The sequence below is a fragment of the Peromyscus eremicus genome, chromosome 3, assembly GCF_949786415.1.
Source record: "Peromyscus eremicus chromosome 3, PerEre_H2_v1, whole genome shotgun sequence".
Lineage (NCBI taxonomy): Eukaryota > Metazoa > Chordata > Mammalia > Rodentia > Cricetidae > Peromyscus > Peromyscus eremicus.
This window is the reverse complement of record NC_081418.1, coordinates 97,381,544-97,401,500: the sequence shown is the minus strand read 5'-3', so window position 1 is coordinate 97,401,500 and position 19,957 is coordinate 97,381,544. Positions and strand designations below refer to the sequence as shown.

At 54.1% G+C, this 19,957-nt stretch overlaps 1 protein-coding gene across 7 annotated transcripts in view; it reads left to right on the top strand.

Moving 5' to 3' along the window:
* Positions 1–19,957, top strand: part of Dysf (dysferlin) — a 201,702-nt gene that overhangs the window by 89,971 nt on the left and 91,774 nt on the right. For all 7 annotated transcript variants that reach the window (XM_059258091.1, XM_059258090.1, XM_059258087.1 and 4 more), the window contains 10 exons: positions 497–621; positions 2,326–2,432; positions 6,978–7,170; positions 8,231–8,386; positions 11,858–11,989; positions 12,069–12,235; positions 13,332–13,446; positions 13,656–13,761; positions 14,024–14,166; positions 16,063–16,236. In XM_059258091.1, coding sequence (XP_059114074.1) covers positions 497–621; positions 2,326–2,432; positions 6,978–7,170; positions 8,231–8,386; positions 11,858–11,989; positions 12,069–12,235; positions 13,332–13,446; positions 13,656–13,761; positions 14,024–14,166; positions 16,063–16,236 — 1,418 coding nt within the window. The remainder of the gene's footprint in view (positions 1–496; positions 622–2,325; positions 2,433–6,977; positions 7,171–8,230; positions 8,387–11,857; positions 11,990–12,068; positions 12,236–13,331; positions 13,447–13,655; positions 13,762–14,023; positions 14,167–16,062; positions 16,237–19,957) is intronic.

Sequence of the window (19,957 nt, the reverse complement as noted above, 5' to 3'; positions counted from 1 at the left end):
AGGGACCCGGGTCATAGGGTAGACACCATTCCCTAAACCCTGCCTCCATGGAAACCACACCAAACCTCTTCTACTTCTTGTGCTGCCCCTCATATTCTTCTTGGGGGGTCCGCTGTACCCACAGGATGGACTGCTACAGTCTCTGCAGTTGCTCTGGTCCTGAACCACCTCCATCAACACATGGGGTTTAGGGGCTTGACTTGGAGACCTTGGAGATGTGAACTCGGGTTTGCCAGGGCATTCTGTCTATCAGCCCCCTTGTTTTGATGGGGGAGCCACAGCAGTCTGTTCCCCCACAAAGTGTGCTCGGGCACCTTGTCTGTGTACTGGGGACTACCAGCCATACCACAAGCATCTAAGGGGAGAGGAGAGTAGGACCTGTCTATCTTGAGTCCTCTCTCAAGCTGAAAGCCCAGGGGCCTGAGCACCATGCTTTGCAGAGCCGTGTTCGCCCTGGGCCTCTGCCCATGCTCAGGCCCCTCTCCCCTCCCTGCAGGGTGCCACTACTATTACTTGCCTTGGGGCAACGTGAAGCCAGTGGTGGTGCTGTCCTCATACTGGGAAGACATCAGCCATCGAATTGAGACTCAAAATCAGCTCCTGCGGATCGCTGACCGGCTGGTGAGTGCGATCCTGTCCAGACCTGGTGCCTGGCCTCTAACCCAGAAATATCTGCAGACTTGTAGAGAAGATGGGGTATGAAGGGTGCTGGGCTCACCCCAGGTGGATGTGGGATGACTGAGGGACAGAGAGCTGAGGTGTCAGGATATGTCCGGTGCTTATTACTAGATGCCTCTTGACTCTGATACCACATACAATAGTTTCGCCAGAAACTTCCAGCCAGAAGCCAGATGCTAGAGCTCCAAACTTAGATCCAGGTGGCATTCATGGGTGCTGAGGGAGAGGTGTGGGATATGGAGGGGAGCAGCTAAGGAAAATCAAGGGGATGTCATGGGGACAAAGGGAAGATGTAGAAGAGGTCCCCACCTAGGATATCATGGCAAGGACTCAGGGGAGGGTGAGTCCCAGTCCCAGAAGGTCCTGGGAGGAAGGTGGCTTTTTAGGGAGTTTGTGGAACTTGAGCTGCCTGGCCTTGATACATTCGTCTTGGGGAGATGAAGGGCTTTGAGAGAAATGATCTGGGGTTCAAAGCTGGGAACCCGGGGAGAGGAACAGTGTTTGGATGACAGAGTAGTTCTGCTTTGGGGGTGAGGAGAGGGTTCTGGGAACCTCTCTGCACTTTCAGGTCTGCCTGGTGCTTGGACAAGGCATGCAGAAGAGTCTTGAGAGGGCGCAGGTGTAGAGTTAAGGGAGGGGAGAAGGATGCTGGGAAGCTGCTGGTTTAGGCAGTGGCTCTGGGCTCCTTCCAGGGAGCATCACCCAAGGGAGGCCAGAATGGCTATAGGGCAGGAATGAGGGGCAGCAGCGAGGAGGAGGGTGAAGAGGCCTGGGGATGACTGAGGAGCACAATTGGAGAGGAGGCAGAAAGGTGAGGAAGGGCTGATGTCCTTGAAACTGGCAGTTGGTGGTGATGGGGAACTTGGGAACAGGGAACTTGTGCTGTCCCTGTCCCGCCCTCCACACTACTCCTTGTTATCCCTCCAGAAGGCCGCAGTTCCCCACAGCAGGGCCTGCGTTTTCTCCTTAGGGTTTTCCCTCAGGGTGGAGCACATGTCACATGCTCAGGAAGGCTGATGTGTGGAGAGGGCTGCTTGGGGGACTGAAGCAGCCTTGGGCCTGACAGGTATTTCAAGGTTGGCCTATGCCTTCCAGCTCAGGGCCTAGGCCTAGGGAAAGTGCCCAGAGAAGTGCCAGAGAAGAAGATCAGATGAAGGTCCAAGAGAACCAGCTCTGAGAATCTGGTCCTTATGCCCAGTGGTGGCTCCATGGCTGCTGGAGGAGACTGGTTAGCTCTGGATCTGGCTGTGTGGCTGACTCCAAAAAGGATAAGGACAGACAGAGGAGTCTCAGAGAGATCCACTCCCCTCTGGGGGGGGGGGTCAGGCCTGGACAGAGGAGTCTCAGAGAGATCCACTCCCCTGTGGGGAGTCAGGCCTGGCCTCAGGGTGGCAGCTGGTACAGGATGCATTCAGGCTAGGAAGAAGTTCTAACTAGCAAGGGAACCCCCTGTGGCCATGTGTGAGACTGGGGTTCCGAGGTTGAGGGTCCGGGTGGGGAGTCCCGGAAGGTGCTGGCAGATTGATTGAGTCTGGATTTGCTTTGTCTTGTTCCTATTATCTATTCCCTTCTGGCTCAGGGACAGAGCCTGGGGGTTGGGTCCCCCTCCATGGTGACACTCCTGACCTAAGCTTGCCTGTCCCACAGGAAGCTAGCCTGGAGCAGGTCCACCTGGCTCTGAAGGCACAGTGTTCCTCCGAGGACATGGACGCCCTGGTGGCTCAACTGACAGAGGACCTCCTTGCAGACTGCAGGTAGGGGGTACTTGGCCCCCTCAGATGCCTCTCCTAGCTCAGCCGACGCTGTCTCCTCGGGAGTGTTCGTGTGTGGTGGTGAGCAGAGGCACGTCTCCCAGCCACGCTTGGCCAGCAGTCTGGCCGGTGCTGAGCCCAGAGGTGGTGGAGCCGGCACTGGGAGTTGAAAAGGTGACGTTTAGAACAGGTCATAAATCTCCCCGCAGCAGCAGCAGCAGCTGTGGGCTGGGTGACCGGCTTACCTGAATGGGAAGCATTGTGTGTCTGATCCCCGACCTCATAGCTCCCTGATGGAATCTCCAGGAGAAGCTGGGGTGGGGGCACCCCTCCTTCCCCCAAGGCCATGTTGTCGGGGACCATGGTTTCTGTTTAGGTTTCTACTGCACATGGCTGATTGTCAACTTCAGGAAAGGGGGGCCTGGGAGTGAGGGAGAGTGGGAATGCGGGTCAGCAGACGGGGCTCACCTCGGCGGTGTCTCTTCCACATCCAGGAAGCCTAGGGTTAGTCACTGCGAAGGGAGCTTTGAAGTTGAACTTGGCATGAAGAATGACTTCTTAACAATATCTGATCAACATAAGACTGGCACTGTGAGGAGGATTAAGTAGCAGGAAGTGTGGTTACCACAGTGACAGAGGGGAAGCCCACCCCTCACCACAGTCTGGGCGCTTTCGGTAGCTCTGCTTCTTCAGGCCTTGGTTTCTCAGCTATGAAATAGACTTGGTCATAGCCACTCTTCTGCGTTCTATGGGGTTCAGTATGAAGGTTGCCACCTCCACCCCCCACCCCAACCCCATCTTCTCCTCTGTCAGGCCAGCTAGAGAGCCCTGTTGAAGGGATCAGAGAAATGTCCTCACCGTGAGAGATGCGTAACTGTGATGGCTAGGCACTTGCGTACCCTGCTTATGAAGGGTGCCTTCAGCAGATCAAGTGTTCCCAAAGGAACAGCGCCCCCCTGCCCTGCCCCAGGCAGGTCATTCCTCCATTCTCCATACCTCCCTGAAACCAGCTCAGCCCCAGCTGTATTGGTAAGGGTGCCACTTGAGCCCTCTAGATATGACGGGGAGTGAGAAGTGGAGTCTGTGGGAACTCAGGGCAGATGCCTCTGACAGGGGAATCTTCCCGAAGAAAGATGCCTGGTGGAAATGGTAGGGTAAGAAGTGGAGAGGAGGCTGCCAGGACCACAGCATGTAGTCTTGAAATGCCTGCTGTCTGCAGGGGTTCCAAGGACAGCTGATGCCTAGCAGGGCAGGTTTGGGGGCTCTACCAAGGAAGCTCAGGCTTGGGTATGTTGAGGAAGGAGCCCCCTGGATCAGTTGCTTGCTGTAGCTTCAGGGTGATGAGAGAGGAGACCCAGGACCGGTAAGTGACCTAAGATACAGGCAGCTAAGGTAAAGATGCTGGGGAGGGTGGGTGTCGAGGGAGCCGAGGGGAGCACAGATTTTGGGAAGTTTGTGTGTCTTCACTAATCATAAACCTCTAATCACGCCATTCTCTGAGGGCCAGATAAGGAAACTTAGCTACACAGGGATTGACTGACACACCCAGATTCACGTGTCAAGTAAGTGGAAGAGTGTCCTTGTGTTACTCAGTCACAGATAGAACTGGGGGCCCAGGAAAGGCCCAGTATGATTCCCTAGCTGTGGCCATGACATTTGGGTGTACTTTGGGGCCATTCTCTGAGGGGTTTGGCAGGAGGAAAGCAGAGTGGGAGCGATGAGGCATCAGGAAGCTGGCCTTGGTCTGGAGGTGGAAGGAACAGGGTGCTGGAGGGGCACATGGGGGCACAATCAGCTTGCAGGGGCCCCAGGGTGGGGCACCTTCGCAGAGCATCCTGCACCCTGGCCATGCCTACAGAGAGACTACTGTGCCCAGTGATGCCACTTCAGGGACAGAGGCTGGTGGAACATGGGTCTCCGAAGTACTGCTCATGGCAGCTGTGGGGTGGAACAGGCGAATTTGTGGGGCTGGGAGTTTGGAAATGGGTGGGACCCAATCGCTGGCAAGTCTGAGGTGCTGGGTCACTGGAGGCTGTGGTTCTTGGTCCCAGGCTGTCCTCAGTGCCCTCTCAGGGAGGATTTATCTGAAACACTCTGCCAAGCCAGGCTCTTCTGTCACTCTCCTGGGGGTAGGAAGATGCCCAGGCCTTTAGGGGGCATCAGCCAGGACAGGAGCCTAGACGGGGGCAGGGGTGAGTTCCCATCCTCTCAGGGTGTCTGATGGGATCTTCAGGGAAGGGACTCCAGATCCATCCTTTCGGGAACTACCTGAGGGAACCATGCTGCCTGAGACTTCAGCATAAGCAGGTGTCATGGCTGACTAGGGCTGATTGCTTACTATCAGCCGAATTGTCTCCAGCCAGGGCCCTTCCCTACCTCCTCCCCCTGCTCCATGTAGTCAAGCCCTCTTCTCTGATCTCTGGGCTCACTGCTTCTCCTCTCTGTGTGTCTGCCCTGTCAGCTGGTCCAGTCTGTGTCTGAGGCCACACATGCCTGACACATGTCATCTCCATCGCCTGTCTCCTCCTGTCTCCACAGGTCCACCACCTTCAGAGATCACAGCACAAACTCTAGCGTCTCACACAGCCTTCCTCTCCCCTCTCCTCCCCAGCCCAGCCACACACCCTTCCTTTCTCACTCTCTCTTCCCCAGTTTCCAGTTGGCATCCTGGAGAGGACTGTTTTCCCCACAGGGCACCTCATAGCCCTCATCCCTCGGAGTCTTGCCGGCTTGTTGGACCCTCCCCACCCTATCATGCACCCCTTGCCTCTGTGCATTACTTTTTGCCGTCATGCTGTTCCATTAGATGCAAAGCCCTTCCTAGCATTCTGCACAGGAGTAGTTCCAGTCAGCCCTGAAGGTGCAGATCAGGGCTGCTTTTTCCAGGGAAAACTCCAAGGCTGCTCCTGTGGGGAACAGCAGGCTGCCTCAGTTTCTCCTCAGGAGAAGGCAAAGTTGGGGAAGAGTCATCTCTTTGGACTCAACTTGTAGCTCAACTCAAGAATGACGCCAGCTCACTCTCCAGGGGACTGGCCCTGGTACAGTCACCAACTTGGTCCCCAGGGACAGGTGGTGACTTGGTGAGCAGCTCTGCTCTGGGTTATGCGGCCCACCTCCCATTTGTAGGGAGGGCTAGGGATGCCATCTCCTCCTCAGACTCCCTCCTTTCTGTACCCCTGTATTGGACTTCCCTGCGGGCGAGAAAGAGCCAGGGCATCTTGTGAGGGGTAAGGACAGTGCTTGGCTGGTCTTGGGGAGTTTGGGTTGGGTGATCTGCTGGAGGGTCCTCCCTGTTTTCTGACCTTGACTGGGCTTCTTTAGCCCTCTGCTCCATTGCGCACCAGGGCCCCTCACCCACCATGCAAGGCCTCCACCCGCTGCCGCCGGCCCGGGGCTGCCGTACGCGGCACCCTCGGGGCAGTAAATATTATATTACCACAGGGTGTGCAGTACGTGACCTGAGACGGGCCCCGGGGCTTAAGTTTCCCCGAGATGGAGCTCGCGCACCCGCTCCCCCCACCCTAAAAATTCAATTAAAAAAAATAACAGGAAAGACGCAGCGCGCCGAGGGCCTGCCAGAGCGGTGCCGTGGCGCTCCGGCGGTAATTGGTTCTGCATAGCTCGGGGAAATTGGCAGAAAAAATAAATCAGCCGGGAGCCGGGAGTCCAGACGCTGCGGGGAGGGGGCGGGGGCTGCAGCGTGGAGCAGGCCTGGCGCAGCAGCGTTGACGAATGTCCTGTTTGAGGGCAAGGGCTGGGCCAGCTGGAGGGTCCTGCTTGGGGAGGGAGAACTAGAGCTCAGCCCCTCTTTTCTAGCATTTCTCCTGGGTGTGCTCATCCAGCTCCGGAACGGCGTGGAGCGTCCATCTGCGGGGGCCTTTAGAGTCCCTGTGTGATGGGTCGGGGATCAGAGATCTTTGCCCCCACACAGGATGAAGTTTAATTTACCCCCTCACTTGGGCTTCAGCGCTGTTAGCTGAGGGCTGCAGTACCCCAGCAGGGCTCAGAAGGCTTTCCAAAGCTCAGGATTCTGGGAGGGCCGTCTCGGGGCAGCCAGGGTGGATGCTTCTGTATTCACGGTTGCTGGCCTCCCCACAGCGTCTGCAGTAGCTAGTCAGGGGTCCATAAATTTCTTTCTTGGAGAAAGTGTGCGCCCAACACAGAAGGGATTTATTTTAGTATGGGGCAACTTAGACTCTAGCCTCTGCCCTAGACAGCACAAGGGGGCGGGAAAAGGACCCTCTAGGTCCGCTGAGAGCTTGTAGTCAGCTTGGAGAGGGAACACTCATACAAAAGAACCCACCAAACTGGAGGGTGAGGATGAGGCCCAAAAGGATCGCCTGGGAATAAAGAGGCATGTTTCAGAGAGGGAGGGCCAAGAGTGTGTGCGGGAGATCTCCTGGAGCAGGCAGGCCACACTCAGGTGAGCACCCAGCAGGCTGGCAGGGAGCAGGGACCCTATAAATGTGCATGCTTATGTGTACATGCACCTGCCTCTGTGGTGTGTGGAGCCCTGGCGAACGAGCACATTCCACCTGTCTCTCACAGCCAGCCCCTGTGTGACATCCATGAAATACCTTCTGCTACCCACCTTGATCAATACCTGTTCCGGCAACGTACCCGTCACCTGAGCCAGATCAAAGAAGCTGCCCTGGCCTTGAAGCTTGGCCACAGTGAGCTCTCCACTGCCCTGGAGCAGGCCGAGGACTGGCTTCTTCGTCTCCGTGCCCTGGCTGAGGAGGTAGTGAATCCTGAGGGGCCTTTTCTTCTTCAGCCTCCCTGCCTCCTAGAATGCAGACTAAAGGTTTATACTGTGATACATTCCTGGATCTGTTGCTGGGTGACCTTGGGTAGGTCACTTAACCTTCTGAGCATTAGTATGCCCATTTGCAGGACACAGCAGCATACTTACTAGGTGTTACAGGGTCCAACTCAGAGCCTGGCACACAGTAGGTACTCAATAGATGGCCTAGCCTGCCAAAGGATGTCAGAGCAAGGCTGGTATCAGAACCCAGAGTGCCTGGCTCTAGGTCTCATGTTGAAGCCTGCTTCCCCAAGAACCTGACTACTGGACCACTAGTGCCTGTCTGTAGGAAATGTGGATGGTGAGAAGGGACGGTACCCGGGCATGTACCTGGAGAGGGTATCTGGGACAGAGGATTGTAGAAGGGCAATGGGAAAGGCTGCTTGGAAAGGGGTGATGAATGCTAGAGTTTCCCTGGGCAGGGCGGTAGGCACATGACCAATTCCCTGGGCATATCCTCATAGCGGTGAGGACTGTCCCCCAGGCTGGTCATTGGCAGTCTCTGGAGCCTTGTTCCTGATCCTACCCTCTTCACAGAATTTATTCTATGGCTAGGAGAGGGCAAGGGCTGGAGAATCCTCCTCAAAAATCCTTCCAGTTTTTACCCCCAGGTCTGGGACCTCACTCACTCTGAGGAGCCCTGGAAAGGTAGTGAGGAGGCGCTGTGGCGGTGGCATCTACTCCTGAAAGCCTGCAGACCTTAGGGTCCTAGGGTTAGCAGGAGGAATGAAGGCTCCTCTGGGCAGACCACATCTTCCACAAGAGAAGACTTAAGAGTTAGGCTCCATTCTCTGTGCAGGGGCATCTTCCCAGAAACCCATGGGCATCTAAGGCATTCGTGGGAGTTCCTCTGTAAGCTGAGGGCCACAGGCAGGGCCCTGAGTGGCCAGTATGGGATGGGCGCTGGGTGAGGCAAGACCTTTGTGGCCTTTGAGTCAGAGATCAGGCATGGCTCTGGACATGTCACCATCCCCACCTTGACTGCCACCTTCTCCAGCCCCAGAACAGCCTGCCAGACATCATCATCTGGATGCTGCAGGGAGATAAGCGCGTGGCCTACCAACGGGTACCCACCCATGAAGTCCTCTTCTCCCGGCGGGGGCCCAGCTACTGTGGCAGGAATTGTGGAAAGCTGCAGACCATCTTTCTGAAAGTGAGTGTTCTCTCTGCAAGGGCCACCATAGGATTTTCTCAACACAAGGCCTTTCTTCAGCTTCCCCTGGCTCCCCATCCAGTCCTGTTCTGGAACTATCTGAAAGTCCTCAGACTTTCATCTTGGGAAGGGAGGGGTATTTGAGTAAAATAACTTTCTTTTTCTTCAGTTCCCCCCAGACTCTCCAGACCCCAGGCAGAGAGTCTAGGAGGCTTCCTGGTAGGAGCTAGAATCTGGGTTGGAAGTGAACTAGGAAAACAGTGTGGTGGCACTCGCCTGTCCTGGCATTTGGGAGGTAGAGGCAGGAGGATCAGGAATTCAAGTTCATCCTTGGCTACACATTGAGTTTGAGAACAGCCTGGGCCACATAAGATCCCATTGGAAAAAAAAAAAGAAGTAAATTAAGGGCCCCATGTGTGTGCTTGTATGTGTTCAAGACTTTATTGCTTACTGGGACTGGTCTCTTTCAAGAATCATCCCTGACTCTAAGATGGCCTCCAGCCCTGTCTCAGTGGCCTCAGCAACAGCTGAGGAGGGGAATGTGAGTGTGTGTTTGTGGAAGGGCTCCCATCATCTTCTCTAGGTGAACACTGGGCTACAGAGCCCCAATGGTTTGGTCATGGCTTCAGCCAGATGATCGGAACACAGCGCCCCCTTGTGAGATAACTTCTCTGTGGACAGCCATTCTCAGTGGCCAGGGAGCCAGCGGTGGTCCACTCCCAGTTGCTTCGAATGGCTTTGCCTTCAAGGCCTCCTCAGCCTACACGGCTTGCCTCCATTCCAGCCTGGCCCACGTCCCCAAAGTCAGTGCTGCAGCTCTTCCCTTCTTTACATGCTACCTCAATCTTCAGTCTTCCAAGAGGTCGTCGTTGACCCTACCGCAGCCTTGGCCCTTCTGGGTAGAGTCACTCCTGGCTGCTAGCTTACCCATTTTTTGTTGGCCAGTCATTCTTATTGCCCTTTGGGGTGGGAAGAGAGGGCTTGCTCCAGCTGGATTGCCAGTGCTGGTTGGAGTTCGGTCTGGCCTTGGCCGGGTCACCGAAGCTCTCTGAGCAGCCCGCGTTCTCCCCACCTACGAGATGGGAATGAGGCTGTCTACCTCACAGGCGCTGAGGGCTGATCTAGACAGTGCATGCACTGCTTCAAGAACCAAGTGGTGAGCAGACGCTTGCTCCTCTCTCCCTCTGCTCTGCTCTTTCTTTTGGGGCTGTCCCTTGCTCTACAGATGCCACATTTGGAGATCTGTGATAGGCTAGTGTGCTGCATAGTTTTATGTCAACTTGGCGCAAACTAGTCATCTGAGAGGTGGGAACCTCAATTTAAAAAGTGCCTCCATAAGATTGGATTGCAGGCAAGCCTATAGTACATGTTCTTAATTAGTAATTGATGGGAGAGGACCCAGCCCATTGTGGGCGGTGTCACCCATGGGCTGGTTGTTCTGGGTGCTATAAGAAAGCAGGATGAGCAAGCCATGAGGAACAAGCCAGTAAGCAGCACCCCTCCATGGCCTCTGCATCAGCTCCTGCCTTTAGGTTCCTGCGCTGTTTGAGTTCCTGTCCTGACTTTCTTCAATGATGAACAGCGATATGGAAGTTTAAGCCAAATAAACCCTTTCTCCTCAAGTTGCTTTTGGTCATGGTGTTTCATCATAGCAATGGTAATCCTAGCTGAGGTAGCCAGGAATACGATAATCAGTACACTGGGAGATTGATCTTTCAGAGGGGAGGATGTGGGTCGTGTGTGTGTGTGTGTGTGTGTGTGTGTGTGTGTGTGTGTGTCAGGAATCATGACCTTACCACCCACTCCTGGACCATCTGAGGTACCTTCTTGGTTTTAACCTCAAGTTCTGGCCTCAGATTGCCCTCCTAGGCTGACCCTCTCCATGTGCATGTGGAATGTGGAAGGGGAGACAGTGTGGGAATGGGCTGGCTGGGCAATGGGTGGTGAGTGTGGGCAGGCTGTAGGCAGGCCTGGTAGACTCTGGAGCACCTCTCCCTCCAGTTCTGACCTCTTGGACCTGAAGCCTCTAGGAGGTGAACTGAAAATGTTCCCTGATTCCAAGCAAAGGAGAAAAAAAAAGATATAGAATTGTTTCTCGAAGTCTTCCCACTGAGTTCATGAGCCTGCCAGTAGCTCCTGAGCAAGCGCTACAAAAATGTTGGCAGCGGGCAGAGACCAAGCAAACACTGGTGTTCCTTAACTTAAACCCAAGCTGGAAAAAGTGAGCACCAGCAGAGGAGAGGAGCCCCAAACTAGACATTTCTTTATTTGCTGTTGCTATTTTAGGTTGGGCAGGCTGGCCCGTCTGGGGGAGGTTGGTGGTGGGGAGCTCGAGGTGGGGGAGGAAAGGGAGGAGGCAGGCATTCCTGCCATGTCCCAAGGGCTGGTGGCTTGGAGGGAAAAGGAGAGCTAGCTACCCTGAGGGAGGGGACAGCCGAAGTGAGCACCACAGGGAGTTCCTGGTGACTGGTGGGGTTAAGAGGTGCCTCCACACTCCTCCAAGGAACGACAGAGGAGATGGGCTGAGGAATGGGTGACGGCCAACCATCAATGGTCTATGCCACTTCCTAAGCCTTCTCCTGGCCTGGCCTCTACCTCCAGGGGTCCAGGCCTTCTCCATCACCTTGGGAACCCCCACCCTAGCTTCTCAGCCTTTTCTGAACCCACCCAGACTCCCTGCTGCTCTTACTCAGTGAGATATCTCTCACCATGGTGTCTCCTCTAGGGGACAGAGTGTCATTTTAAGAGAGAAGAACTCTGCTCCCCAAGGCCGAATCTAACCTTTGGTTTCAGTGAAATGGTGAAGTAATCGTGGGGAACATATATGTGTTTTTAAATGTTGGGTTGTTGTGGTTATTCCATTTGGCAGAGCTTCTGAAGCCCTTGGGATAAAAAAAACAGCTGAGCAGCAAAAGAGTGGTTAACGTGCTGATAAGCACTTGAAATTGTGGGGACATTAGATGCAGTGTTCACGTCTAGCCAAAGCATGAAGTACTGAAACTGAAATGAAGTGGTTTTAATTGTTCCTCTTCTGGAGCTGGGTCCCTGCTCTTCTGTTTCTAGGATGGTGCTGTCCAGCACAGCAGCCATGTATAGATGTTTAAATTAGTTAATGCAAAATAAAATGAAAACCGCAGTTCCCTAGTTCCATGAGCCGCTTTTCAAATGGCTTATGGCTGCCCTGTTGGACCCTGCAGATCTCAACCATTTCCATTATATAGAAGTAAGAAGATGGCAGGAGAAAGGGATATTAGAGACGCTGTTGCAGACATGACCCCATCTGTAGAGAGCTCCTACATGGCTGCTACAGTCTTCTTCGATGAACAGGACTCTTGCGGAAAAAACTTTTTGGTTATATATTCCACTTTTATGACATTTGGTATAATCCCCCAACAGGGTGCACCTGACTGGATGTTGAGCCGGTGTGCCCAAGCCTGAGGGACGTGAATGTTTGTATTTCTTTGATCCTAGTATCCCATGGAGGGTACGCCTGGGGCCCGAATGCCTGTGCAGATCCGAGTCAAGCTCTGGTTTGGGCTCTCTGTGGATGAGAAAGAATTCAATCAGTTTGCCGAGGGGAAACTCTCTGTCTTTGCTGAAACGGTGAGTACCTACCCGCCTACTGGCCCATGGAGCCTGGAGTTGCGTGACCCCTTACCTCTCTTCCTTGTTTGGTCTGCAGTATGAGAACCAGACAAAGCTGGCGCTGGTCGGGAACTGGGGCACAACAGGCCTCACCTACCCCAAGTTTTCTGACATCACAGGCAAGATCAAACTACCAAAGGACAGCTTCCGCCCTTCAGCTGGCTGGGCCTGGGCAGGAGACTGGTTCGTGTGTCCAGAGAAGACGTGAGTGGTAGACCCAAGGTGGTAGAGGGCTAGGACAGGATGTCCAACCATGGCTCCCCCTTCTCCCCAGCCCTTCCTCCGGAATCTTGAGCTCTGTGAGTCCTGCTTGCTCCTTGCTGGTCACAGAGACTGCTGCTCGGACCCTCCTGGGGTTGGCACCTACCAGGAATAGCTCAAACACTCAGGAATCAGGTGCTACATGTGGCTGGGGAGACACTCAGTGGAAAAAGCACTTGCCACGCAAGTGATGTGTTCGGTTCCTTGGGACCCATGATGAAGCCCAGTGCAGTGCCTGTCTATAAGCCCAGTGCTCCTATGAGGAGATGGGAACAGAGACAGGAGAGTCCCTCGAGGCCCGCGGGCTAGCTGGCCTGGCATACTCAGCAGTAAACAACCAAGAGACCTTGTCTCAAGCAGATGGAAAGTGAGGACTGACACCCAAGATTGTCCTCTGACTTCCACATGGATGTCATAGCATGTGTGCACCCCCTAAACCTGCACCCACCCTGTGCATGTACATACACATGTTCACACACATAGACAGAGTCCTTTATTATTAAGCATACCTTGGAGTTGGTGCCCAGCCATGTGCCTTGTCCTCCATGATACACAGACAACGTCCTCTCATTGCACATACGTGACCATTCCTGTTCCAGGCAGCTCACTTGCTCCCTGGAGGGTCCCAGTTCGTGCATCCTTCCATGCTGCCTCAGCTACTCTCTACACTTTTTCATAGCTGGGTGACATCCAGCAACCTTTTTTTTTTTTTTTAAAAAAAGCTTGAAGTATATTATAGAATCAAGTGTTAAATCTTTAATGTACAGCTTGACGATATTTTCTTTGTGCTATCCATTGAGCTTTGGTGCCTCCTATTGGTCCCCTTTTTCCCCTTTTCCCTTGGATGACACATTCTTTGGCCTGTGACCATCTTTACCTGTTCCAAGCCTCCTTTTCCCTCTCTGTCCCGGCCTCTCTGCACTAACGCCTCTATCTGTGTGTAGTGAGGTTGATAGTGCAGGTGGGCTGAGGTATAACGCTCTCCTGGAGGCAGAAGATGGGGTGTCCTCAGTGACCCTCTGACTGTCCTCCCCCATAGCCTGCTCCATGATGCTGACGCTGGTCATCTGAGCTTTGTGGAGGAGGTTTTTGAGAACCAGACCCGGCTCCCCGGAGGCCAGTGGATCTATATGAGTGATAATTACACTGATGTGGTAAGCGGGTGTTCCAGGCGGGTAGTGTGTGCTTTCTCGGGGGTCCTGGACATTTGGTCCCACGAAGAGCTTGTGACTTAGAAGTCTGTGTGTCTTCTCCCCTGTGCCTTCTTGCTGACCCAGTTGCTCTGTGCTCCAGAAGGATGGTGTCCTTGAATCCTGCGGGTGCCTAGTCTGTATCTTCTCACATTTGCCTATTGTGTCTCTAGAACGGGGAGAAGGTGCTTCCAAAGGATGATATTGAATGTCCACTGGGCTGGAAGTGGGAAGATGAAGAATGGTCCGTAGACCTCAATCGGGCTGTCGATGAGCAAGGTGGGAACACACAGAAGTTGGGGTCCCACCCCAGCCAGCTCCTAGGTGTGCCTTTGAGACAGCTGAAGGCTCCAGGAAGCTGTCTGGCTTGTATTAGGTGACTTCACCTGGGGAACTTCCTGAACATGCCTCCACTTCAAGCCACCAGTTAGGCCCAGAGTTTTAGCTGCTCAGGTTCTGAGCATGCCCCACAAAAAGAGATAGCTTAGGAGAGATGGGGATTTGCTAACAATGATTTACAGGTTTTACCCCCACCCCCTAGGCTGGGAGTACAGTATCACCATCCCCCCGGACCGAAAGCCAAAACACTGGGTCCCCGCTGAGAAGATGTATTACACTCACAGACGTCGGCGCTGGGTCCGACTGCGCAGGAGGGACCTCAGCCAGATGGAGGCACTGAAGAGGGTGAGCCAAGGGGCGCAGAGGGGAGTGGGGCTTCCGAACGGAGGGGGCCAGTGGACATAGGGCAGGCTTGTGTGCATTAACAAACGTGTGAGTGTGCGTGCAGTGTGCACAGACACACAAGACCTGTGTTAGTTATTTTTCTGTTGCTGTGATGAAGCATTATGACCAAGGCAATTTACAGAAAAGGAGTTGATTGGGGCTCATAGTTCTGGAGGGTTAGAGTCCATCATGGTTGGGAGGCACAGCAGCAATCAGCAGGCAGGGCAGTTGGAGCAAGAAGCCCAGAGCTCACATCTTGAAACGTAAACAGAGAGAGAAATCTGGAAGTGATATGAGGATTTTAAATTCAAAGCCCACCCCAAGTGACATAGTTTCTCTAGCGAAGCTATACCACCTAAACCTCCCCAAACAGTGCCATCAATTAGGGACCAAGCATTCAAATGCCTGGGGGACATTCTCATTTAAAACACTTCAAGACCCAGTGCATTCACTGACAGGTCTCACCCAGATCAATTTAGCACATCACACATCACACTGAAAGTATGGGTCACATTCTGCACACAGATCACAGACACCCGCCCCCCCCAACACAGACCACACTTGAAACTTATAGATCACACCAGCCTCCACAGATCATACCTGGTGCTTACAGATGCCTCCTCCACCCCACATAGAACAGATATGGAGGTCTGAGTAATTCAGAATTCACCTGCAGCATTCACCTACAGTCCCTGAAGGCTCAAGGATGTCAAAGGAAGCACTTTGTGCTTTGTTTCCTAGAGGGAGACTCCGTGATATGGAGACTCGAGGGCAGGGGCCCTTGAACCCCACAGATAATCCTTACCTGGAGGCAGGGGATGCAATCTACACCCTCTGAGCTATCTGCCATTGGCAGGTAGGATATGCTGCAATACAGGTCTCCACAGGGAGGTGGCTTACTAGTGGTGGGCTGACTCCTGAGCTACGCTTCTGGCTGCTGCTGATAGGCCACAGTGTGAGTGTGTTGGCTAGTGAAGGGCTAGATAAGAGCCATCAGTGTTCACCCAAGGATGCCACGGAACACAGGACAGGCCCACAGTACTTCCTTGTGAGCACACGTGAGCACATGCACTTGTCCCAGAGTCTGGGAATGCTCCTGTTCAGCCCAACCTCAGGACCTGCCTGCCCTGGATCTTCTTGTCATCTGTCCTTCATTCCTAAGAACACATTTGGGTTTTCGTAGCAGAACCAGGCCTCTCCCACTCTTTAAGTGGGAAAGTCTTTAGGGGACGAAGCTTTCTTTCCCTCCTTTGAGCAGAGGCTCTAGAGAGGGATGCCTGGGTGGACAAGCTGCTGTGAACCAGGCTGACATCCTTCCTCTCCATGGAAGACATCCAGTTGTTAGAGGTGTGGGCCTTGCTTGGAGTCCCGACTGAGTTGATGTCTGACAACAATGCTGTGTCTCTCTCTCACAGGGCCTGGGGCTACGCTTCCTACAGGAAAGGGTCCCTTTAGAGGAGAGGCAGGGGCCCCTCGCAGTTGGCCTAGGGACACATCCTGGTGAGAAGTAGCCTGACCTTGGGAAGCAGGCTCTGCCCAAGAGCCTCTGAACTGCAGACCCATTTCTATGTTTAGAAGCTGGGATGTGAAGGAGAAAAAGGAAGTGAAAAGAAAGCTTGGATTCGGGCAGTCCACCTCTAGTTCAAATAAACAGCCCAAAGCCCAGGGTCTAGCTCTGCTGCTGTCTGCCTTCCCTGCCGGCCTCCTCAGCTGCCCTGTGGCCTAGGAGTCTCCTTTCTCTCCTGGGTTTCCTACTCAAGGCTGCTCAAAGCCACCTTCTTCCAGGTGGCTCTTCCAGGCTTACCCCTTGGAATCCTGCCCTGTCTCTCCCTCATAGCTGCCTCCTCTCTCCCACAGCACAGGCAGGCAGAGGCTGAGGGCGAGGGCTGGGAGTACGCCTCACTCTTTGGCTGGAAATTCCACCTGGAGTACCGCAAGACAGATGCCTTCCGCCGCCGGCGCTGGCGCCGCCGCATGGAGCCACTGGAGAAGACCGGGCCGGCAGCTGTGTTTGCCCTCGAGGGGGCCCTGGTACATTGGGTTGCATCTGGCTGGGCTTGGGTGGGGTGCAGCTTGCCTTTCCAAGGCTGATGTGGGACAGGCATGGAGCCCCCAGGGTCATGGTTTTTAGATGGAACATTGGCCAGCCATCCTGGCTTGGGTCCCTGTGGGGTGGCGTGTGGGGAGAGTGAGCAGCATTCTGGGTGTCTTCCTAAATAAGACAGCTTCTTTCTCGACACTGGAGGACCCACTGCTTCTCTGAGTGTGAAGATGAGAGCAGAGAGGGAGGTGGCCTGGGACTCTGAGTGGCTCACCAGACAGCAAAGCCAGAGGACTAGAGCTTCCTGCAGAGATGGGCTGGCATGGATGGGAACAGAAGTCTGGGAGTGGCCAGAGAGGTCTGGGGACCCTGGCATATCCTTGGCTGGACCCAGTTCCCCCGGGTGGAGGCTTTGATAGGGTTTGGGGGAGGCATAACCTGAGAAAGGGAAACCCTGGATGGCTACCGTCCCCCTGGGGCATCTTCTGTAGTTAGCAGTACTGATATTGGTTCAAATGACTCAAGATCTGGGCCCAGGAAGAGCTGGTGGCAATCAGAGCAGGGACATTTGGGGCCGTTCTCTGTTCTGCTCGTCTAGAGACTTGTGGAGACAGAGTGAGAGGCCTGCATGAGACCACCACTTCTGAAACACAGCCAGTACTATGTATGCGTTTTTTTTTGGTGGGTGCTCTGGGGCATGAACCTGCAAAGCAGGTCCCATCATCCTTTATGCACAAGGTTGTCTGTGTCAATGCATATGTGCATGTCAGTGGGTCAAGGCAGCTGTGAGGCCTGGGAAAGTCTAATCGGGTGAGTCCAGATGTGATGAATGGAAGCAGAGAAGGAGGTGGGAGCCAGTGGTGGTCCCCTAAAGGCTGGTCAGAGGGGCCCTTCATCTCAGGTAGTACAGGAGAGGAAACCCTCTGAAGGCCAGGTAGCAGCCTGTAGCAGGCTTGTAGAGGGAACCTTCTAGTCTTAGACAAAGCCTGGGAGAGAAGCAGAGTCATCCTGGGCTCTGGGCCACTAAACAGTTGTCAGCCAGGACAGGAGCAAATGAGATAGATCCGTGGCTTTCAGGAAGTAAAGCAGGGCTGTGTGTGGCTGTCTTTGTCCTGTGTTGGCCTGGGTTGGGCACTGGGCAGGGCCTGGGGATGGTCCTGTGGCTGAGGCTGACAGTAGGGGAGGAAGAGCCTGAGGAAGGCCAGGCGAGAACTGAAGGGACTATTCGTTCTCATTAGGGAGAGACTCGAGGCTGGGGAGACGGCTCAGTGGGCACAGGGCAAGCCTGGGGGTAAGAGTTTGATCCCTAGCTTCCACACTAGAAAGCTGGGTGTGGCGGCATGTGCTTGGACTCCCAGTATCAGGGAAGCAGAGGCAGGAGGATCCCTGGGGCTCTGTGGCCATCCAGCTTAGCCTAACCATCGAGATCCAGGTTCTAGTGAGAGATTGTCTCAGAAAACAACGTGAACACTACAGAGAGACTGCACTCATATGGGCTTTGGGTCTCACTCAGCTGAGAATGCTCTGGAGAGGAGCTGGCTAGTAGGTGGCAGGAAACTGAGGTTTTCAGGGCGTCCCTGGGACTCTTCTCTCGGTCTCAGCCTCACCTCATGCTTGTTTCCTCCTTGGTAGCAATGATGTGCTGGTGGCAGAAGCATGCTACGTTCCAACAGCCATAGCACCTTGCTAGACAAAGGCATGCTGCCTTCCTCTCATATGGAAAGCCCAGAGTGCCTCAACTCCAGGAGAAAACGGCCTGAGCTGGTTGTGTGCCTGCGCCAGTCCCTGGGCCTGGGGAGAGGGGTGGAAGGCTCTGGATGACCACACTTGGGCTCTGTGATGGGCAGCACCGCTAGGTTTGATAGAGAAGCTTCTGAAAAGGAAAATAAACTGGAAATAGTGGTGAGCAGAGAGTTCTGGAGGGCAGGTCCAGGACTCGTCTCAGTGGGTACCAGGGAGCTGAGAGCATTGTTGAGCAGAGGTGAGCTCTGGCTGGAGCAGGGGTTGGGGACCGTGAGTAAAGTAGCTATGGGAAGTAATTGAGAGAGATAATTTCCCACCAGAAGATCCAGGGCTAAGGCTACCACATGGAGAAGGAGCTGTGGGACCAAGGTGGTATTTGGAATAGCAGAGGGACACCCAGGGGTGTCAAAGGTTCAGCAGTGTAGATGGGAAGGGAGCCAAGAGGGCTCGGGCACAGGGTGAGCCCAGAGTGGCTGAGTTCACTGTTGGCTCTGGCTAGTCTGACATTCGGTGTAGCTGTGTGAGGGAAGCAGATCTGGTGGCAGCCTGCCAGGTGGCCAGGGCAGGGAAGCAGGAAGAGTTGGGGTTGAGTGTCAGCTGGGACAGGTGGGACATATGCTCAGAAGTGCCCAGAGATGCATGGATAAAGGCAGGTGCTCGAGCAGGGTGGGGCTTGGAGAAGAAGTCAAGCAAAGCTAGAAGACATGGCCCAAGATTCTCAGTGTAAAGACTGGGGGAGTAGGGCACCGTGGTGATGAGATTTTCCAGAAGCGAGACATTGACTAGTCTGTTGTTTGTGGGAGAGCGTGTCATGGGGGAACGAACCGCTGAAGTCCAATGTCAAGTTGACAGATATGTTAGGGTTGATGGGATTTTGATTCATTTGTGATTAGTTCATGATACATGGAAGGAACAAGCCTCAGAAAGCCCTCTGTATCCTTGGGGAGCATGACTGCCAGAGAATCTGAGGGAGAAAGTCTGTGATTGCTAGGGTAGATCCCCCAGAGTTCTGCAGTGTCCTTAGGAGTTCAGTTTTTGGGCAGAGCGATTATCCTTTTTGATAGTAACTGTCTGGACCACTTTGTAGCTGAGTAAATGGAATCCCCTCAGCCCCAGGGCAGACACATGATCACATCCTACATGCCCCCATACCATACTCCTTTCCTACAGTTACCTTCACCTGCTTCCAGCCTGGTCAAAGGGTGGACCGGGCTTCCATCTGTAAGCTTATTGGCCTGGTGTCTTAGTCCAGGGCCTGGGACTCATGCACACTCCATATCACAGGACAGATTGCCAGGTGTTCTGTTACCAAGGCCACACTGCTGGTCCCTGGTGTCTGCTAATGCCTGCCCTGCACCTGCTGTAAGTGTGATGGGTGACAGGCTTCATGGGTGTTCTGGATCTTGCTTCTGTCTCCCACGCCTCTGGGACTCTGTTACATCACTCGTGGAAGAGACTACATCTTAGCATCACTGGAAGGATTAGCAGTGACTGTGCAGGCTAATGAGCAGAGAAGTCAGCGGAGGACCTGTTACAATACTGGCTCTGAGTCAGTGTCCGGGTGGGGCTCAGGAATCTCTACCTCTAACAAGGTCCTAAGTAACAAGCTGCCGCCGCCGCCGCCGCCGCCGCCGCCGCCGCCTCCAGGGCCATCACTGAGTGTGGAGGACAGAAGACACCATCTAGATGCTTTTCTGAGAGAGACTGGGTGTATGACCAGTGTCATGGATGGGGGCAAGATAAGACAGCTTCTTCTGCCCTTTAGTGGATCTGATGCTGGAGGCATGGTCCACAGGGGAGCTCCTCTGTGATTTAGGGCTGGAAGAGAGATTTTCATGTGTGACTGAGAATAACCCTGCTGCCTTCCATATCTTTGCTGGTTCTATAGTTATTCCAGAGTGACCACGCTGAGGGGGAGGGTGCTTGGAGGAGGAGGCTGTAGAGAGAGACCTTGAAAGAGCCAGGGAA